Consider the following 17,243-nt stretch of genomic DNA (forward strand, 5'->3'; position numbering starts at 1 on the left):
TCAGTTTCCAACTAGTGAATCGAACCCAAACAACCCTCAGTGGAGATGAAGAGGAGGAGGAGCCCCGTGTGTCTCTGGGGGCGTGGCTGTACATGCCGTTGGTGCGAGTTAGGATAACGGTGCTGGACTGAAACGTTAAACTCCTCGCCCGCCCACACAGAACCAGCAGCACCCTCCCACCTTCCTCCAATCCACGCCTCTGTCCCATGAACTCGGAGCGCTGTGTGTCCACACAGAGGGAACAGTGAGGAAGTGCAGAGCTGAGGCGGTCTGTTGTCCCGTCCCCAGACGCCTCGCTGACCCGAGCACTCAGGGTTGCTCCCACACACACCCTCAGTCTCCGTAGCGACTCACACGCCAGCACCGACTCTCCCACGGTTTCCAGAAAACACTTTAACATGTACTCCCGGTCCGTCAGAACGGGAGATACAAAGATTTGCTTCCTCTTTAGTGCTGCTGATGTCCCGTCAGCAGGTCCTGTCTCAGAGGACAGAGAACCAGGGACTCCAACACAGATCCATGTACGGCGGTGAGGTGAGACGCAGTGAGCCAGAGTAACTGTGTGTGTCTCCTAGAGAGTCCAAACAGACGGCTCCGGGCAGCAGCAGCAGCAGCAGCAGCAGCAGGGGGACATCCACGCCTGTTCGCCTCTGCGCTGCAGCTAACCGGCCCTCTACTGTCCAGACTCAGGTTTCTGGTGCACTTGTGCCATTCTCTGTATTTAGGTGTTGCTGCATCATCGGCTCGCTCATTTCTGTCTCCATTAGAGGGTTTTACTGCCACAGCGGCTCCTCGCCTGCTTCGTGGGACCTTCAGCGTGGCACGCTACATTAAAACCTTACTGTCAGTCAGGTTTGTTGTGGTGCCAAAGCAAACACACATCTGAGGAGCTGAGATGTTAACAAACACAGTACAGTAATGGTGGGAGTCGTGTTTTTGCTCCAGACCAGAGCAGCCGAGTAGGAGGGACACGTGGATGACTAACGCTTCCCTCACAGCTCCACTATCTCTCCTGCGATGCAGCACATTCTGCTCCGAACCTCTCCGCTCTGCGCGGCCCTGATCGCTACGTCCTGGGATGGTTTGCTCTCCCAGACAGCCGGGTACTTCCAGATGTGCCCGCTGTCTTTACACCCTGCTCTAATCCACTCTACCTCACTCCCCCTCCAATCCTCCCTGCACGCCACACATTCTCCATTGTGCTCTAGTTTCTTTATGTGGCAGCAAGTGGTGTAAACCCTGTTTGGTGGGGGTATGCAGACGAACACGGACTCCCTAAACCTGAACATTAAACAGCACCAACGCAGATGGCTGTGAAACATCTCATCTACAGAACTGCAACAGGAACTTTTGAGACAACCTCTGAAAACGAAGTGGGAACATTTAGCTGAAACACACTTGACGCTTTCCTACCGTCAGAGAGGTGAAGGTCATGCACATGCCTCCGAACCCGTTCAGGGCCAGAGCGAAGAAGATCAGGATGGACAGATCTACAGAGAGGGAGAACAAAGAACACACTTTTGTACTTCCACACCTCTCATCTGCTGTACTGAAGCGTCAACGCCACATCACAAATGTCCCTGAGTGTTCGGGACACCCAGAACGTCAGCTGATTAGTGATGACTCGGGTGAGCATACGTACTGCTAGGATCACTGGCACCGTAGGCGATGAGGAGGCAGGAGAAAGCGAAGCAGGCACTGAGAACAGAAGAGAGTTGATGGAGGTGAAGGAAGAAGTGTTTGGGTACGTACATCACATCAGGTGGGATCTCCTTCCCCGGACTCACCTGCCCAGCAGCCGTAGCTTCCGTGGTCCATATTTGTCCATGACGATCCCCAGGGGCAGCGTTATGGCCGACAGCAGGAAGGAGCCCACAGTGAAGGCTAGGTTGAGCATCTCATCCTGGTCCTTGCAGATGGGCCAGTTATTCATCAGCAGGAACTCCTCCGCTGAGCCGTTAGACTCCGAGGAGGACGAGAGGGAGAGGTTGAGACTCGAGCTGTTGTCTGGATGGACAACAAGAATAGGAAGAAGCTGAGCTGTGCTGTAGAGCGTGGAGCTTCCCTACTGCACCAGAGAGTCCTAACCCTAACCCTCCATCAGCCCACCACTACACGATCAAGTAAACGGTTCAGAGGCAACAGCACAACACGATGTAAACAGGAACCAGAAATTGTCCCAGCTGGACCTCGGGATGGCGGAGGAGCTCTGAGTTCACGCGGAGTCTGTTTTTATCCTCGTGCTCCATCCAGAACAGAGAGGATGGCCGACCCCGGAGAAGTGCTCATCGCTCACAGGGAGCTGATGTTCTGTGACGAGTCCAGATAATAAAGAATCCATTGTTAGCATACGGTTAGCAAGAAAGGAACAATCAGCTAGATGTGTTTGTCTGGGGGACTTCAGCAGCTGAAGCCTTTCTGTTACTAACAAACACCCAAACCTGGGACTGCAGGGAAGAACGCCACCAGGAAGGACGTGTTAACGGGAGGCTGAGGGTGGACCCAGAGCAGCAGGAGGGGTTCAGCGTCATATGAAAAGCATCCTAATGTAGAAACACATCTAAGTAGGTGAAAGGCACCAAGGCGTCACGACCATCTAATGACTGTGATGATGCTCCAGTAAAAGCAGCAGAACTAATGGGATGCAGCGGTTTAACAAACCTCTAAGGCACTGCATGCATCCCAGTAAACCCAGTATGACACAGTCTGAATGGAGTCATGTGGTCTGTCCATCAGCAACGACGACGGTGCGCGGACGTCGCTAATCTGACTCAAGACACAGGAGGACCAGTCGGAGTGAATCTGATTGATAATGTATTTGAACATCTACCTCTGCAGCACCATCTACACGTGCTTCTTCTGTGTGTTTGTGTTGCATGTGTTCACCAAGATGTTTCTCCACCAACCGTCCTGTAGATTTGCTGCTTTTGCTTACAGGAGAACAACCAGACCACCATCAGAGGGGTTTTCATCTTTATAGTAACACGGTCTATGCAAGAGAACCCTGGGAGGAGCACTGACTAAATGTCACAGTCGAACCCACAGGTGAATGTTGATCAGTGGATGAATGAGCTGCTCTTCCTCCACGGCTGGTGCTGGAGGCCCAACGTGACGGTTGGTCTGACAACAGCAGCCGAATGCGTCCCTCAGCAGCTCTAACGCTGACTAACCAAGTGCCTGCTGCAAACCGGAGTCAATACACACACACACACACACACACACACACACACACACACACACACACACACACACGCTCTAATCTGCAGCTGTGCATCAACTCTTCTCTCCAGGTGATTCACCACCAGTCCCATCCTGGGACCTGTGGCCTGAGCCAGTGGCATGCTGGCACCATCAGGGGAAGGGTTGGCCTGCAGCATCTGGTAAGCTGATAGAAGAGTGGAATAAAGTGAAGTTTTCCTCTTGTGAACAAAATTAGCTCACGAGTCTTTCATCTTTTTCCTTTGTAGTATAAAAAGGGAACAACAATCAGAAGGTGAAAGAGAGTAAGACGGATGTTGTTGCAGCTCTGGAGACCACTCAGACTGCAGATGGACTATCATTTATGACCTACACGGTCTGGAGCACTGGTGACCAAGTCCAACCACACAAAACCAAAGTCCTCAAGTGGTCTGATGTCCCTACACACTACTAAGGGCACACAGGGTGCAGCGGGCACCGACTCCACACATCAGCTCTGGTCACGGAGAGCTGAGGACAGAACCATCTTAAAACTAGCTCCTGCTTTGTTGTACTGCAGCGTTTCATCACGTGCTCACCAAGCTGTTCAGAACAAGTTCTACCCTGAACACTGGATAAACCAAAAACTCCGCTTCTACGAGGCATCTGTGTCCCAACGCATCCCGGTCTGTGCTGAAGAACTGGTTTAGAGCACTAGGGCTGCTGTGCCAAACGAAACTCAGGTCAAAGCACCTCCCTAGTGCTCGTTTTACACAAGTTTGCACAAAGTACCCAATGTGTGTTGCAATCATGTGTCCAGATGTAGCACGTGCCCTCAATAATTAGATTAAACTAAGGACAAGACGGACAGGACGTCTTGGTGGCTGTATAAAATGCACCTGTACAAAGGAAGCAACCAACGTATTGTCATTTGCAGGTGTGTTTTTCTTCTGAGGACGGAACGCAGACTCACCAGGTCTTGTGCAAAGGTAGGAGTAAAAGCCCTCTGACTTAAGCATGATGAGGAGGGACGACCAGCCAAGCAGGACAGCAGAGAAAAGCAGGTTCTCTATGACGGCTGTGACAGCCATCCACCAGCGGCGGGAGAAGGCTGTGGCCAAGGTGGGAGCCATCGCTGCAGGGCCGGGACCCGTGTAGGGCTGGGCTGGAGAGATCTGCTGCTGCCGTTCAGACACAAAGAGAACAGATAAGAAATCTTCTGATGTAATAGTCACGCTGTTTTCTCATGACCTGCTTATAGAGTGCTCCATAGGATCTGTGGGCCGCACACCAAAGATGTGTTGCTTGACGGAAAAGCTGCTTTATGTCACTAGCAGCTGTGGGAGATGTGTTCTCAGACAGGATGACACAGAGGTCTTTGTTTGTGATGATGGTGAAGAAGAACTGTAGTAAACAACTTCACTATTACACACCACCCGCAACCCGCCCACTGAAACGTCTGCTTGTGTTAAAGCAGCAGTCCGGAGTTTCCCGTCAGGAGTTCAGGAAGATGTGTTAGAAACCATAAAGTGAATAGTCTTATCCTCTACTATCATATCTGGTAAGCCATATTTTACTCAGGCCGTCCCGTAGAACCACATGTAATTTGAACTGAGCGCCGCTTAGCATTAGCGTTAGCTAATAGCATTAGACATCCGCTTACATACAGATGTTAACCACAGAGCAGGAGCGCGCATCTGCAGGATTCAGAGCGGGAGTGCGCATCTGCAGGAATCAGAGCAGGAGCGCGCATCTGCAGGAATCAGAGCAGGAGCGCGCATCTGCAGGAATCAGAGCGGGAGCGCATCTGCAGGAATCAGAGCGGGAGCGCATCTGCAGGAATCAGAGCAGGAGCGCACATCTGCAGGAATCAGAGCAGGAGCGCGTATCTGCAGGAATCAGAGCGGGAGCGCGCATCTGCAGGAATCAGAGTGGGAGCATGCATCTGCAGGAATCAGAGCGGGAGCGCGCATCTGCAGGAATCAGAGCAGGAGCGCGCATCTGCAGGATTCAGAGCAGGAGCGCGCATCTGCAGGAATCAGAGCGGGAGCGCATCTGCAGGAATCAGAGCAGGAGCGCGCATCTGCAGGAATCAGAGCAGGAGCGCATCTGCAGGAATCAGAGCAGGAGCGCATCTGCAGGAATCAGAGCAGGAGCGCGCATCTGCAGGAATCAGAGCAGGAGCGCGCATCTGCAGGAATCAGAGCGGGAGCGCGCATCTGCAGGAATCAGAGCAGGAGCGCGCATCTGCAGGAATCAGAGCGGGAGCGCATCTGCAGGAATCAGAGCAGGAGCGCATCTGCAGGAGTCAGAGCAGGAGCGCATCTGCAGGAATCAGAGCGGGAGCGCGCATCTGCAGGATTCAGAGCGGGAGCGCATCTGCAGGAATCAGAGCGGGAGCGCATCTGCAGGAATCAGAGCAGGAGCGCATCTGCAGGAGTCAGAGCAGGAGCGCATCTGCAGGAATCAGAGCGGGAGCGCGCATCTGCAGGATTCAGAGCGGGAGCGCATCTGCAGGAATCAGAGCGGGAGCGCATCTGCAGGATTCAGAGCGGGAGCGCATCTGCAGGAATCAGAGCAGGAGCGCGTATCTGCAGGAATCAGAGCGGGAGCGCGCATCTGCAGGAATCAGAGCAGGAGCGCATCTGCAGGAATCAGAGCAGGAGCGCGCATCTGCAGGAATCAGAGCAGGAGCGCGCATCTGCAGGAATCAGAGCGGGAGCGCGCATCTGCAGGAATCAGAGCAGGAGCGCGCATCTGCAGGAATCAGAGCGGGAGCGCGCATCTGCAGGATTCAGAGCAGGAGCGCATCTGCAGGAATCAGAGCGGGAGCGCGCATCTGCAGGATTCAGAGCGGGAGCGCATCTGCAGGAATCAGAGCGGGAGCGCATCTGCAGGAATCAGAGCAGGAGCGCATCTGCAGGAGTCAGAGCAGGAGCGCATCTGCAGGAATCAGAGCGGGAGCGCGCATCTGCAGGATTCAGAGCGGGAGCGCATCTGCAGGAATCAGAGCGGGAGCGCGCATCTGCAGGAATCAGAGCAGGAGCGCGCATCTGCAGGAATCAGAGCGGGAGCGCGCATCTGCAGGAATCAGAGCAGGAGCGCGCATCTGCAGGAATCAGAGCAGGAGCGCGTATCTGCAGGAATCAGAGCGGGAGCGCGCATCTGCAGGAATCAGAGCAGGAGCGCGCATCTGCAGGAATCAGAGCAGGAGCGCGTATCTGCAGGAATCAGAGCGGGAGCGCGCATCTGCAGGATTCAGAGCGGGAGCGCATCTGCAGGAATCAGAGCGGGAGCGCATCTGCAGGAATCAGAGCGGGAGCACATCTGCAGGAATCAGAGCGGGAGCGCGCATCTGCAGGAATCAGAGCAGGAGCGCGCATCTGCAGGAATCAGAGCAGGAGCGCGTATCTGCAGGAATCAGAGCAGGAGCGCATCTGCAGGAATCAGAGCAGGAGCGCATCTGCAGGAATCAGAGCAGGAGCGCATCTGCAGGAATCAGAGCAGGAGCGCATCTGCAGGAATCAGAGCGGGAGCGCATCTGCAGGAATCAGAGCAGGAGCGCATCTGCAGGAATCAGAGCGGGAGCGCGCATCTGCAGGAATCAGAGCAGGAGCGCGCATCTGCAGGAATCAGAGCAGGAGCGCGTATCTGCAGGAATCAGAGCAGGAGCGCATCTGCAGGAATCAGAGCAGGAGCGCATCTGCAGGAATCAGAGCAGGAGCGCATCTGCAGGAATCAGAGCAGGAGCGCATCTGCAGGAATACTTAGGCTGATGCGGAGTTGGCACCATTTCTTATGGACACGTATAACAAACAGTTTTTATGAATAAACAGCATTACGTGGGAATACTAACTGTCAAACAACGTGTTTTAGCTTGTTGTGCCAGCTAAAGGTGTGCGTTAACGAGCAAGAGGCGTTGTTTCCAGCCATAATCACGGATGTAGGGAGGGGGGCTTACAGTGCAACACATTATTTCTGCCTCTGAGATAAAAACTACAGAATTCTGCTTTAAAGTTGGAATTGTGTCCTTGTTGGATGGTGCTATGGGACTGTCGCTGTTTTCACTCTTAATGAAAGAAGAAAGTGGAAAATTGTGTTTACTGCAAACAAAAACCATATTTTATAATGCAGAACTGTTTTATGGTCCGAGCCATCAAATTACACAAAAACGGCACAGAGCATCCCCGCCTCCTCCTGCTGCTGAAAGGTGCAGCCGTGCTGTGTTTTCAGACAGCTCATTACGTCTGCACATGTCTGAAAGGGAATACTTGAACATACATCAGCGACGGATTCAACCAACACCTGGAGAAAATGTGTCTGAGGTGCATAGTTTCATTTTAGGCCCAATCCCAACTCTCACACCTCCACACGGACGCCCTTCAGTTACACGACCCCAGCCAGGGCTGCGAGCGCGTAGGCCGTCCCGAGTCTCAAGTACGGAAGTGGATCACGTCCCTTTTGCACCCTTGATCCACACTTGGTATTACCCACAATCCATTGCTGCGGGAGAAAAAGCTCAAGTGCCTTTTCTGAAAGGATCTATTTTCAAATGAAAGTAGTTAATTTTAGGAATTGGTGCTCTGAATGGTTTAGACAAAGCAGCAGTTGATGTAAAATTATTTCAAATTATTGTTTGGATGTTTGCTTGAAAGTTGTTAATAAAGTTTTTTTTACGTAGCACAGTTACCAGCATCCAGCATGTGTTGATGATGCAATGCCCCTGACCCATTTGGCAATCATATGCACACTTGTGTGCAATGTACTTGATTCACTTTCTCCAAGTGTACTTGGGGCGGGGCTTTAGACTGGAGCTGGAACCAGCCACTAGGGGGCGCTTGAGCTCTTTTAAGCTTCAGTATGAGTTAACAAGTGGCAATGGGGCAGGTACAAGGTGTTCCTCCTGTCCTGACACAACTCGGGTCGTTAACAGGTCACGTTTTATAAACTTATACCATGAAAAGCTCACATGGTTAGGAACGTTCTTGGGTTATCTGTGGCAGAAATGGGAAAAACAAATTCACGCCAGTTATTATCTGGAATTCAACTGGAAAAGCAACAAAATGTTACGATGGTGGTTATTTACAGGCTGCAGAAACAGCTGAAGCTGCACTGGTCCAGAACATCGTGTAACTGGTCCCATTGAGTCTAGTTTATCCGTTTAGTCAGAACTGATTTCTGTTTCTTCTCCAACGGCTAAATATAACAGGTGAGGATCTGTGGGATCAGGTCCCTGACCCTGACCTGTGTGTAAGTTAAACACCATCTGGAAATAAAAGTGAGGAATGTGATTTGCTGTGAGCAGCTCTGCAGAAGGCAGCTGCTGTCAGAGGTGAACTTCATGGCAGCCTGAGCTGATGAAGAAAGAACTGCCTCAGAACTGGTCTGAACTGGACTGAAATCATCTGCACCCCCACCCACCTCTAGCTGCTGCTTCTCTTGGTGCCACAATGACAGCATCACAGCTTCCGGTGGGCTGTTCGAAATTAAAAGACTCGCCCAGGACCACGCTCTCTACTGAACGGTCTGGGCATTTAGGTGGTTTTTATTTTGAAAGTGCTTCCCGACGTTTCCTGCAGAACACAGTGCGTTTGACTAACCGCTCAGCTGTTCGGTGTAAACAACGGGAGGAGACTACATCCTGCCTCTGGAACAAAGACTCATCAGAGTTTAACACAAACTCCAACAGAGCTGATCTGCGCACCCACACGGGTTTCCCCTCCACAACATCTGAAATAACACCACAACACTCCCAAACATCCACGGTTGTGACTCTGAGGCGGCTGATGACGTGATCAGTCAGTATTTGTATTAAAATAAAACTATGTGGCAGCACATGTGCAGGATCGGTGAGGAGAACACCGAGTCCCGGGGTTCACCTGCAGCCCCTGACCCCCACAGACCTCCTGGCATCGTTTATGTTCAAACGCAAACCACAGCACTCATCTCCCCCCGATACGAGTCTTCCTCTGCTGGTCCGGTTCGTGTCGGGGCTCCCGGTGCGCGGAGCATCACCGCTGAGTCTCACCTGAGCGCGCGCGGAAGCCAAGTCCCTCAGAGTCGCTCTGCGTCACCGGAACCACAACGGAGCAGAGCAGAACAGGATGTTCACCTGCGGGCTGGAAGTCAGTCTGATATCTTCAGTCAGGGTTGGCGCTGCTGCTGCTGTCATTTCTGCGTCTTATAGCAGCTGCAGCGTTCCTATTGGCTCCTGGCCCCGTTAGAGACGGAAACCGGCCAATCACAGCGCGCTGTTGTTTCTCAACCGTCTCAACCAGAGCGAGCAAAAGTTTGTGGGTAATTAGGTAAAAACACGCAAACCCGTGGGCATTAAGGCTAGTTCTGCCAGAAACACGTTAGTGTTGCCTAAAGGAGAGCGTTACCGCGGAGGGCGCTGTGTGGTATGCTAATTATGTCCTCCTAACTTCTAACCCATCAGATAAAAGCTGCTGTCCAGATTCCTGCTGTCAGTAAACAGGATGACGCTCGTGAGTGATGGGACCGGCACGTGCTCGCTCCTCCGCTCCGTACCAAACGTGAAGTCCCAGTTCCTGGAAAGCCCAACGGGAAAAGTTCACTCAGTCCAGCAGCTGGTGGGCACGAGGGCGACACCTGCTGGTGGGCACGAGGGCGACACCTGCTGGTGGGCACGAGGGCGACACCTGCTGGCGTCCGAGGCGCAGCACTGCCAACACACTTGATACACAGTGGACACGTCATAAACAAACAAACAACACACGTTTGTTTACAAACAAAATGTACTTAGGCCGTGACGTGCAGCTATGGGAGGGAGGAGCATCACAACAACCAAGTAAACAACTTCTGATGTTTGACTCCAAACTGTAAAAGCAGTGAAAGATGTCTCAGCAGAGGGTCAGCAGTTGTTCTGCGGTGGAGCTGCTTCTGAAACCTGCGCTGTGGTTTTCCCCACAGCCCTTCCAAACACGCTAGTTAAATGAATAATTGTTCTCTCCTGGTCTTTAAAACTACATTCTCTTCAGGGTCTATAACTTCCTACTTGAGGTGTTTCCACATCTCCTGCTCCTGACCCACAGGTCATCATTTCAGCCTTTTACACTGTAAAATCTGATTAGTTCAGCTTACTATAAAAAAGCATGCAGGCTCAGGGCTGCCATCTCTCATGGATGACATGCCTTCATTCAACACCCCCAGTTTACACAAACATTAACGTATCTGAACTAAACATGGCGTCGCGCTACTGTACTCTCTCCCAGCTACAGTTCAGGTTTTAATTGACTCTGTATGAGCGAGAAGGGGATTTGACGCCCTCCAGTGGTGAAAAGCTAGAACTAAACTCTGGTTCTGTAGAATATTTTACTCTCCTTGTCTCAATGAAGGTGGAAGAATGTGTTGACGTTTTTTTTTTTTGTCCTCTTGTGAAAATTAAGGAGGAGGAGGAGAATATGACACTGCACTTATAAAGTCACAGTGGTTAGTAGAAATAAACACTTTTTGTACATTCTTGGAGCGATGCTGCTACAGCGTTTTGGCGTTAGCAACACGGTCTTGCTCTAATGGTCTTCTTCTCTTTTCATTTAGCTACAAACAGAATTTTTTTATTATATTTATGTAAACACAGCGGTTGTGTGCAGTGGGGGACTCACCCGGAGCGCCGGGATGTGAACGTTTCCTTCCTTTCTGATTGGCTCATGGGTCCCACAGACATCCAACATTGAGGTCAATGTCTCCGTTGGGTCTCATGAATGGGACTAGATTCTGGTCACCCTGAATCTCAAATATTGTTACTTCATGAAAAATGATAATGTTTCACGTAATTTGAGACTTTTTTGCTTGTAAAAATTTGCAGTTAAAAAGACTATAAAGTTTGTTCTTTGTCTAAACAAGATCATTCTGGCCTTGTCGTTTGATTTGATTGATGGATGCACTCTTTGGGATTTAGACATTTGATTTAGACCAACTAGATGGAAACAGACAACTCAACCCTTTAGTTTCTGGCTTTTGAGAATCAGGATTTTTCCACCCTCTGCTGGAGAGAAATGGTTACTACAGCACTCACTGCAGATTCATTCAAAATAAAACAATTCACTTAAAAATGACTGATTTATATGTTAGTGTGGCAAGGGGGAGAAACAAGGGCTTGGGCGGGATTCGATCCCCAGATTCTCAGGTGAGAGTCACGTACGCTAACCAGTCAGCCAAAGGGACATCCCTTTGGCCAAGCAGCCAGGGCGCCAGTGGCGTGTCCAGATCTTTTAAAATGCGGTGGCCCAGGTGAGGCACAACTTGCATGGGTGGCACCAATGGTTATGCTTTTTTTGTTTTACCCCCAAGCCTTTTGTGGACAATGAAAAGCCTATTTAAAGATAAATTAGTGCGTTGGCACCTGGGGTGGCCAATAAGATTCCAAGGGTGGCATGTGCTACCCCAGGCCACTCCCTGGACACGCCCCTGCAGGGCGCATGATCAATCTGGACACAGTGACAGGATGCTCACACTGTCACATCAGCGTTAACAACATAATCCATATCAGGGGTCACCAACCTGGTGCCCCCAGGAACAAATGAAGGGCCCTCAGGCCATTTCTCTAAATAGCACAAGTCTAACATAAATTAAAAAAATTAAAAAATTGCTGCTATTTTTTTTACAGCAAACACTTTAATATAGATTTTAAAACAACAAAAATCTTTTACAAACATTAAAATATGTTTATTATGTATAAAGATCAGTTAATTCTGATCTATTCCATTTCAAAGGTCAGTACTGTGTCAGCTGGTAATAAGGTTGAAGAGGCAAAAATGGATGGTGCATGTGTATGGGGTACATTAAATGAACTATTGGGAAAGAAAGCTAAAACAATCCCACTTTTTTTAGAAGTCAGTGGGGTCTTTATTACAAAACCCAAACTTATCGCCACACATTTAAGCAAAATCTTTAAGGACAAAATTCAAAACTGGAAATCTTCTTTGAACCAAAAACAAGATAATGACGTTCCAGGTAGAATAATCAAAAGGATGATGGGGAGTAAAGGATGTACATTTAAATTTTAAAAAATTACTGATCAGACTGCTAAGAAAATTTTGTAAACAAGTAAAGTTACACAATCAGGCATTGATAATATTGAGGTAAGGCTCCTGAAGTTAGCAGCAGACTTTATTGTTTCCCCGGTTTCATATATAATTAATTTAAGTTTGGAGCAAAGTGTGTTTCCTTCACAGTGGAAAAAAGCAAAAATTATTCTGCTGATTAAAAACAATAAAGAGCCATTTTCAGGTCAAAATAGTAGACCAATTAGTTTATTACATGCCTTGAGTAAAATCATGGAGAGGGTAGTTGATGAACAAATTCAGAGTTATTTCTTGGTGAATGGGTTAAATAGAATATATCAACATGCATATAAAACCACCACAGCAGTAACTCTGATCACACATGATTGGTTGCAACAAATTGACAATAAAAACCTAGTTGGAAATGTGCTGCTTGATTTAAGGGCAGCTTTTGATGTTTTAGACCATAACGTGCTTCTTAAAAAGTTCAGGTGTTATGGATTGGAACCTTCTTCTGTAAAATTGATTGACAGTTATCTCTGTGATCGAGAGTACACCGTTTATTTTAATGGCAACTACTCTGAGGCTGAAAGGATGTGTTGTGGAGTGCCCCAAGGTAGTTGTTTAGGACCTTTGTTGTTTTCCATTTTTATGAATGACTTGCCTATGGTGTTGGACCGTGCCACCATGGCAATTTATGCAGATGATAATACATGATACGCACCAGTGAAAACAGCATTACAACTTAATATTGTTCTAAATAAGGAACTATAATCTGATGGTAGATGGAACACAGCAAACAACTTGATAATAAACACAAATAAGACTAAATGTATGGTCATAGGATCTAGACATTTTTTTAAAATGAATCCAATTTTAAGTGTGACCTTAGATGGTGCTATTATTATTATTGAACAGGTTGATGAGTTTCAGTTATTGAGTGTTATTGTTGTTAATAAACTATCTTGGGTGAATCATATTAACTATATTTTGAAAAAAAAGGGAAGAAGTATGGCTATTATTAGACATTGTAGGAAATTCATTCCATTTCAATTAATAAAGCTATTAGTTCAGTCATGGGTACTTTCTCATTTAGATTGTGCCTCTGTGGTTTGGTCCAACACCAATGAAAATAATCTAGATGAGTTACAAATTGCCCAAAACAAGGCAGCGTGCATGGTACAGGGGAGTCCGTACAGACCCAGAGTAAATCTGTTGCACAAGAAGTTGACCTGGCTAAAATTAAGAGAGGGATTGGAGTTTTCATTCACAATGTTTACTAGAAATATTACGACAAAAACCCCAGACGTAATTTATTGCACCTTGTCTTTTTTGCGGATAAACACGATTATTCCACAAGACAAAGTATGCACGGACGATGTGTGTTACCTGCACGCAGAACAAATCAAATGCAGATAACTGTGGTCTCTCGTGCAATGGTGCTATGGAATGCACTACCAGGATTTCTGTTGAGGGAAAGTGATAAAAAATGTTTTCAGAAAAACTCCAAATATTTTTATTTTACCAAAGATGTCAAGCTAAACATCTTCTGAAGTGAGCTGTATTTCAAGGTTTAAGAGTGCATTTTGATATATTTGGGTTTTTGAGAATTGAATTGTGATTTTTCTATACTGCAATTTTATGTTGAAATTAGTTGGGTGTGTGTGTGTGTGTGCGTGTAGGTGCGTGTGTATGGACATGTATGAACGATGTGCACAATACGTGTATATACATGTATATAAAATGTAATGATTGTATGAGATGAGACCCCAGGAAGGATAGTGGCTGTATGTCAGCTGCTAATGGGGATCCAAACAAACAAACAAACAAACAAACAAACAAACAAACAAACAAAAACAAACAAACAAACACTTCCGACCGTTATAACTCAGACCAGTGCCATCTACAAAGGTTCTTGGATGACACGGCCATCATCAGATGTGCATCAGATGGGAACAATCAGGACTACAGTGAGGGTCATAGGTGACTTTGTTGGATGGTGTGAGACCAACACTCTTCAGATCAATGCCAGCAAGACGAAGGAGATGGTCATAGACTTCAGGAGGAAGTCACCTCCTGCAACAACGATGGACATCCAGGGAAACGACATTGAGAGAGTGGATTCTCGCAAGTTCCCAGGTGTTCACCTCAACAATGAATCAAACTGGTCTGCAAATACAGACACCTTGTATAAGAAGGGCCAGAGTCGACTCCACCTGATGAGGAGACTGAGATCCTTCGGAGTATGCAGGACTCTGTTAAGAACTTTTTATGACTGGGTGGTGGCACCTGCCCTTTTCTATGCAGTGGCCTGTTGGGGGAGCAGATGTACGGACACAAGAGCAGGATGGACAAACTGGTGCGGAGGTCCAGCTCTGTACTGGGATGCCCTTTAAAGTTTGTAGTGGTGCTGGGGGTGACGGGGTGGGTGGGTGGGTGGTGGTGGGGGGTGGGGGTGGACATTCATGATGCAGTTTTTCTCAGTTGCTTTGGTGCATTTCTCACAACAGAATTAAACTTTGCACAACAGTTAGTCCAACCTTCACAACATGTAGTCATTTTGGCACAACCTAGTGGCGGTTTCATCTTGCAGGCTTGCCTCTGGACATGAAGCAGCTGAGTAAGGTCACTTTTGACTTGCTATTCATCACTATCACCTTGCTTTGATCATGTATGTCATAATTAACTATACTTGTACAGGCTGGATAGTCATTGTTCATACAACTAATAATCTTCATTTCATTGCTTGTGTCATTGCACTCAACATTGTCAAACATCTTGTACACCCTTTTTGATGACCCTATTTTTAAAGAGTTTCCTTGAAAATCTCCATAAATGACTTTTCTCAGGTGAATCTTGTCTTACACTAATGAAAAGTGGTGTGTGAACTACACAGTCCCTAACATGTGAATCGCAGTAACCCCTACTTTGCAAGTATATATAAATACTGTAAACCAGTACACAGGACTGGCACGAGATGCATACTGTATCTACAGAACAGCAGAATATGCAAGGTCAGCCTTGTGGAAGAGGGGTAAGAATGCTTGGAGGACGGGGACAGGAGGAAGAAGAAGCCAACCACATAGACGCTGTAAGTCACTTTGGATAAACGCGTCTGCCAAATAAATAAACAAACATATATAAACATAAACATAGACAGATTCCTGTGATGAACCATGGCCTCACAAGGGCCGATGGTTGGTTGAAGGCTGCAGCCAAATGTTGGGAGAACTACTGTAAGTTCTATTATTCAGACATTTCGTCGGGAGAACAGGTGAGCAAACTGTAATGTAGTTAGTGCAGAGCAAGTTTGTGCTGAATATCAGTCACACATGAGACTTACAACAGGAAGTACAGTAACTGTAACTGTAGCTCTGACTTGGTGCGGCAGTGTGTGCTGTGGTACAATACAGTAATAGTGTGAAGGAGTACTGAATGACAGTGCTGTAACAATCACTGTAAGCATGTTTATGCTTATTTATGTTTGTGTTTGTTTCTATCTGCACCTTAAAGGCTTGCCAGACAACCTAGAGGAGGTGGAAGAGGTCCCGTTTTGACTCCGCATGAAGAGGAAGGAATTTGTGCAACGGTGGCTGCAAACAACGCTTTGAGACTGCGAGAAATACAAAGAACTGTCCTAGAAAATGACACCATCTTTGGAAATATTCAGTCAATATCAATTTCCACTATAGACAGAGTCCTCAGACAGAATGAAATGTACATGAAGCTATTGTACAAAGTACCGTTTGACCGGAACATTGACCAAGTGAAGGAGCTCCGTCACCAGTATGTACAGGTAACACGTGTTTGCATACTTACGTCTGTTTACTGTAGTTCTTTACTGTAAAGTTTGAGGCTATGCACTGCACTTACATTTCAGTGTCACACATGTTACTGTACCCTTATTTACAATTCAAACTGTACAATCCTTTGTGCCAAATGAACCATTACAGACTTTTTTCTTCTCACCCTCTCCTGGAACTGGAGGCCAGGGAACCACTGCACACATTCGTATATCTTGACGAAGCAGGATTCAATCTGGCAAAAGACAGACGGCGTGGACGAAATCGCATTGGACAAAGAGCCATCATTGATGTCCCAGGCCAACGAGGAGCAAATATTACAATGTGTGCAGCAATCTCAGAAAATGGCGTCGACACCCATATTGCTCGTATTGGTCCAATCCACACACCTGTTGGCTTTTCTGGACACTCTTTATAGGGACCGAATCCCAGAAAATGAAAAGGTTGAGCCTGCTGACAATCGGACAATGTATGTAGTGGTGTGGGATAATGTCAGCTTCCATCACTCTGCTGTAAATCTCTCTGATACTGACCTTTTAAATGGAGAAGGTGAGCATGAGTTTTTTTCCACAAATGTTCTATTTTTCTGCAAGTGCGCTTTAAAGAGCGAATGCTATCATTAATGCATGGAGTGGAGTTAGAAACAGGTACTGATCTCTTTCTAACGGGGCAGATGCTGTCTAGAGTGGAGAAGCAATGTTCATTAAAGTTCTGAGTCATAGAGTCAACATCACTAGGAGACAAGAACAGATTACAAGCAGCAGAAAAATGATGAGCGCTGGAGGATTGACCTCACGGTGCACTGGAGACTGAAACACAGTTTGAGATGAAAGAAACACAGTGATGGTCAGAGATAACAATGTCCTCAGAGCAGACAGAATCAGTGTTTAAGCCTACAGTAAAACAAGGTCTCATGTGTGACCACCGGAGTGAGTGGGTCCTGACACATGCTGGGTAAAATTTAATGACCATGAGACTGATGAAGCAAAAAGGCCAGAATGACCATCAGCATGGATGTTAAAGTCCCCAGCTATGATTAGCTTGATGGAGGCAGATAAGAAGTCACCAAAACCAGCTAAGAGAGAACCATTTGGACCTGGTGGACGGTAAACAATGGCACAATAAATTGGGTTATTATCCCCAATCTGCTGGGTTCCTCATTTAGGAAACTTGTTACTGATTTACAACCCAGACGCCACAATCAGGGGCTGTGCAGTGGCGCAGTGGTTAGAGCTGT

At 47.6% G+C, this 17,243-nt stretch overlaps 1 protein-coding gene across 4 annotated transcripts in view; it reads right to left on the reverse strand.

Annotated features, from left to right (window-relative positions):
* Positions 1–9,355, reverse strand: part of LOC107397135 (large neutral amino acids transporter small subunit 4) — a 20,925-nt gene extending 11,570 nt beyond the window's left edge. For 3 of the 4 annotated variants that reach the window (XM_015977042.3, XM_015977043.3, XM_015977040.3), the window contains exons 1-5: positions 9,206–9,355; positions 4,151–4,358; positions 1,788–2,007; positions 1,643–1,698; positions 1,414–1,490 (exon numbers count right to left, since the gene is read on the reverse strand). In XM_015977042.3, coding sequence (XP_015832528.3) covers positions 1,414–1,490; positions 1,643–1,698; positions 1,788–2,007; positions 4,151–4,310 — 513 coding nt within the window. In that variant the 5' untranslated portion in view covers positions 4,311–4,358; positions 9,206–9,355. The remainder of the gene's footprint in view (positions 1–1,413; positions 1,491–1,642; positions 1,699–1,787; positions 2,008–4,150; positions 4,359–9,205) is intronic. The other variant, XM_015977041.3, reaches the window with a different exon arrangement.
* Positions 9,356–17,243: the final 7,888 nt, after the last annotated feature.

Source organism: Nothobranchius furzeri, chromosome 13 (genome assembly GCF_043380555.1).
Source record: "Nothobranchius furzeri strain GRZ-AD chromosome 13, NfurGRZ-RIMD1, whole genome shotgun sequence".
Taxonomy (NCBI): domain Eukaryota; kingdom Metazoa; phylum Chordata; class Actinopteri; order Cyprinodontiformes; family Nothobranchiidae; genus Nothobranchius; species Nothobranchius furzeri.